Genomic DNA, 4,535 nt, shown 5'->3' on the forward strand with positions numbered 1-4,535 from the left:
GGCCTTAACAAACAGGAGTTTATTCTTACAATTTGGAGGCTTTAAGTCCAAGTTCAAAGTGCCAGGCTCCAGGGGCTGGGTGAAAGCCCCTCAACCTTGGGGTCCAGTTCTGCCTCCGGTTCTCGGCCCACTGGAGCTAGAGGCGTTTCTTCACTCAGACAGCTGCTGGCTGCTGAGGCTGAGAAGCCCCAAAGTTGACAAGTAAAAAGGTCACAGTCCCAATGTTAGCAAACCACATGGCAGGCCATTAACTTAAGTCCATTGAAAGTCCCAAGGTCGGCAGAGCATAGCAGGCTGCTGAGCAATGACACGGTTACACGCAGGGTCCAAGCGTGTCATAGGCTAGAGACCATTCTCAAAGCTTCTCCTTACATACAGGAAGCAGACCACATCCCAAAGGCAGCTGCTTGTGGTAGATCCCACCATGGAGCTGATAGCCAGTCTCATCATGGGGAATAACTACCACCAGCTTCCCAGCCACTCAACCACAACCAGCCAAGTGGACACACAAACATAACTACCACAAACAAGCGTAGACATTGTTAGGAGCCAAACATAGTTCCTCTCCAACACCACTGTCTGCTTGACTGTGCCCTAGCACCAGCCCCAAGTCCTGCCATTGTGGCCCTTTCTGTGTGAACATCAGCACTTTAAGCTAACAAAGCACATTTACATGGCAGGCATTTGGGCTGAGAGCCTCATTCCATGAGGTAGGTAGGGCAAGGACTGTCGTTCTCATCAGAGAGTAGCATACAGCCTTGAGCCAGGCCTCAGCTCTTCCATGAGCCTGGGCCTTTTTCCTTTGCACTTGGGGCTGGGCCACGTGTCCCCAGCCCAGGCTGCTCAGGATTTTCTGCCTCCCCCTCCCCTGCAGGGGGACCCTCTGGAGGAGGGCTCAGCCTCCCCGACATCTCCAGACTGCAGCCTGGACAGCCCTGGGCCAGAGAAGATGGCACTGGTTTTTTCTGAGCAGGAGGAGAGGGATTCCCCAGCACTGAGCCGTCAGGCATCCACAGGTGAGTAGGGGGTCAGGGACTCCTGCTGGTCTAGAGAAAAGGACTAGGTTAGACCAGTTCAAGAGAAAACTGATCCTTTACTCTTTGCCCACTGGAAACTTTCCCTGTCCTCTTCATGTTCAATCAACAACTCCATCCATGGAGCTGGTACTATTATTATCCCCACAGTATTGATGGAGAAACTGAGGCTCAGGGACTTAAGTGGCTTGTCCATGATGACCCAGCTAGTGAGTGGCAGAACTGATACTTGAACTCAGGTCTGCCCTAGAGAAGCTTCTATTTGTCTGTTCTTTGCAGTGTTGGCCTAGTTGGTCTCTGGAGGCCCTCTCAATTTATCCCTTTGTTTCCAAGGGAAGCTAGAGGCTACAGCTCCCTGACCCCCTGACATCTCAGGCTGAGGGTGGGAATGCGGTCTCCAGCTGTGAAGGCTCAATCTCTTGGACCTTAGACCTTGGTTTGCTGGGCTTAAGGTGCCATTGGTATGTACTAGAAGTCACTGGGGCTGGAAACAAAGTCCTGGCAGCCCTGCCTAGAGGAGAGCTTTGGGCCCTGGGCTATATCCCTGTAGGGGCACTGCCTTTCTCACCCGTCAGGGCCTGGCCAGTGGTCCATATTCCAGTTCCCTGTTTTCTCTGACTCCACAGACTCCTCTTTGCTCTACTGAAACCCACTTAAAATGCCCCTTATCCCGCCCTGAGTTCCATGTGACATTGTACCTAAACACTAGCCTTTTCAAGTAGAGAAAGTAAGTATTATTCAGGGTGTGGCTTCCACTATGTGCCAGTCATATTGGAATGGGAGTCAGGAGGCCTGGAGTCTGATGGACACAGTGCTACCAATTATAAGGTGAGAGGCCTTGGGCAGGTCACTTTGTCTATCCGGCCTCAGTTTTCCTCATCTGTTCATTGGAGTGTTGATCCTGTTGGTCTCTGGAAGTCCTCCCAATTTGCCCATTCTTTGCTCTGTGAACTGTTTGTCCTATTGTCAGTCATTTCCACGTCTGCAGCCCTAGAGGTGAAACTGTGCTCCTGCAGGGCGGCCAAGGAGATGGGTCAGAACCGCCTCTGTAATGTAAAATTTGCCAAAGCTCAGCTTGCTTCCCCAGCACATGTCCCTGGAATGCCTAGCCTCCAACCCATTGCCATCAATTCCAACTCATAATAACCCTATAGGGCAGAGTAGAACTGCCCCATGGGGTTCCCAAGGCTGTAAATCTCTACAGAAGCACACTGCCACATCTTTCTCCAGTGGAGCAGCAGATAGGTTTGAACCACCAACCTTTCAGTTAGCAGCCAAGTGCTTTAACCACCATGCTCACTGCCAAGTCAGTTCCAACTCATAGTGACCCCCATTGGGTTTCCAAGGCTATAAATCTTGACAGAAGCAGATTGCCTCATCTTTTCTCTGTGAAGCAGCTGGTGGGTTTGAACCACCAACCTTTTGATTAACAGCCAAATGCCTTTACCTCTATACCACCAGAGCTCCTTACCATGCCACTGGGGCTCCTGATTTCTAGCCAGACCCCCTGGAAGGCACCTGCTAGGCACCAAATGAAAGGTGATCCTACTCCCTGCCTCATCTCTTGCAGGCAGTGAGTTCTGCAGTGCCAGCTTGGGCTCTAGCAGCTTCGGGGAGGACCCACCTGCTCCCCAGTACACAGGGCCCTTCTGTGGCCGGGCACGTGTCCACACCGACTTCACCCCTAGCCCCTACGACCATGACTCATTGAAACTCCAGGTAAGATTGGCCTCTGGGCCTCTCCTGAGCCTGGTGGGCTGGATCCAGAAAGGAGACCGGATGGAACGGGGTAGGACAGTGTCAGCAGAGACCAGGGGAGCACCTCTCTCAGATCCTGCTCTCTTCTCCCCACACAGAAAGGAGATGTGATTCAGATCATTGAAAAGCCACCTGTGGGCACATGGCTGGGCCTGCTCAATGGCAGGCTGGGTTCTTTCAAGTTCATCTACGTGGATGTGCTGCCCGAGGAGGCCGTGGGGCCTGCACGCCCGAGCCGCCGGCAGAGCAAGGGCAAGAGGCCCAAGCCTAAGACCCTGCATGAGCTGCTGGAGCGCATCGGCCTGGAGGTGTGAGCTCAAGATGGCCTCCCAAGGACCCTGGAAGCTAGTACCAAGGGAGAGCCACTTACCCTAGGGATGGGGGCCCAGGGATGTCAGCTTGTAGGGCCCCTGGCAGGGGTAGGGTGTAAGTGGCCATGCCGGTAGCCTGTCCTCTGCCCACAGGAGCACACATCCACCCTGCTGCTCAATGGCTACCAGACACTGGAAGACTTCAAAGAGCTACGGGAAACACACCTCAATGAGCTGAACATCGTGGACCCACAGCACCGGGCCAAGCTGCTCACGGCGGCCGAGTTGCTGCTGGACTATGACAGTGAGTGGGCCCCAGAGTAGGCATCAGGCATGGTGTCACTGCTATACCCTGCCCCCAGACCATGCTTGGTCATAGGGCTCTCCACTGTGGGAAGGCACTTGTTTCACTTGAATTCGAGCCTCAGGGAGGGCTTGTGGGTCAGGGAGCTTGAGAGATTGCCAGGTCCAGCCCCCCATTTCTCAAGAGGGGCCAGAGAAGGTAAGACATGCACACAAGGCAGCAAAGCTAAGTAATAACCGAGCCAGGATTCAAGCCCTGGTTTCCTGACTCCTAGCTCAGTGCTGATGACATTTGGGCTCCTGTGACATGGAGGTGGCCTAGAGACCACCCCAGCATGCTTCCAAGTGGGTGTGAGGAGAAGAGCAGGGTTTGGGGTGGGTGCCCAGGAGAGAGACTGCTCATAGTAGGTTTCCCAACATCCCTGATTCTAACCTCTCCAGTTGAGCACCAAGCCCCCCTATATTCTCTCTCCTTGCCCCTGGCAGCGGGCAGCGAGGAAGCGGAAGAGGGAGCTGAGAGCAGCCAGGAGCCAGTGATGCACACGGTGTCGGAACCCAAGGTGGACATCCCTCGAGACTCAGGCTGCTTCGAGGGTTCAGAGAGCGGTCGCGATGAAACGGAGCTGGCGGTCACTGAGGAGCAGCTGCACAGCCTCTCCTTGGCTGAGGAATCTTGAAGGCCAGGTGACAGTAGAGGCCGAGCTTCAAGGGCCATGGGTATGGACCCAGCCTCCTGAGGTGGCCTGGGCCCAGAAGACTGACCCCAAGCCTGGCCCTGCTTCTCAAGGGGCGCTAGGGATGCAGAGGCCCGGCCTAGGCCCTACAGGCTCGGTTGAGTGGATGAGGGGCTATCTGAGGGCACATCACCCAGAGCCCTCTCTCCACCAGCTACTGACTGATAACACAGCCCTTCCTGGTACCGCCCACTCCCCAGCCACAGCCATGGCCACAGCAAGTGGGGCACCGAAGGATCACCTCCATGTCCAAGGCCCCCAAACCTTCCTTGCCCCTGTCACACTGCTCTTGAAAAGGGGGCCAATTCAGTGTTTCACGTTAGTCTCAAAACCCAAGGGAATCTGGCCATTGAAAAGGACCCAGATTTATCACGGATAAATCCAAATATCCCTAA

General features: G+C 54.6%; 1 protein-coding gene across 1 annotated transcript in view; it reads left to right on the forward strand.

Moving 5' to 3' along the window:
- Positions 1–4,083, forward strand: part of SASH3 (SAM and SH3 domain containing 3) — a 17,575-nt gene extending 13,492 nt beyond the window's left edge. Inside the window, exons 4-8 of the mRNA XM_007949753.2 lie at positions 875–1,016; positions 2,605–2,753; positions 2,891–3,100; positions 3,257–3,407; positions 3,893–4,083. Coding sequence (XP_007947944.1) covers positions 875–1,016; positions 2,605–2,753; positions 2,891–3,100; positions 3,257–3,407; positions 3,893–4,083 — 843 coding nt within the window. The remainder of the gene's footprint in view (positions 1–874; positions 1,017–2,604; positions 2,754–2,890; positions 3,101–3,256; positions 3,408–3,892) is intronic.
- Positions 4,084–4,535: the final 452 nt, after the last annotated feature.

The sequence above is a fragment of the Orycteropus afer genome, unplaced genomic scaffold (genome assembly GCF_000298275.1).
Source record: "Orycteropus afer afer isolate SDZICR_OR568_19922 unplaced genomic scaffold, OryAfe1.0 scaffold00253, whole genome shotgun sequence".
NCBI lineage: Eukaryota > Metazoa > Chordata > Mammalia > Tubulidentata > Orycteropodidae > Orycteropus > Orycteropus afer.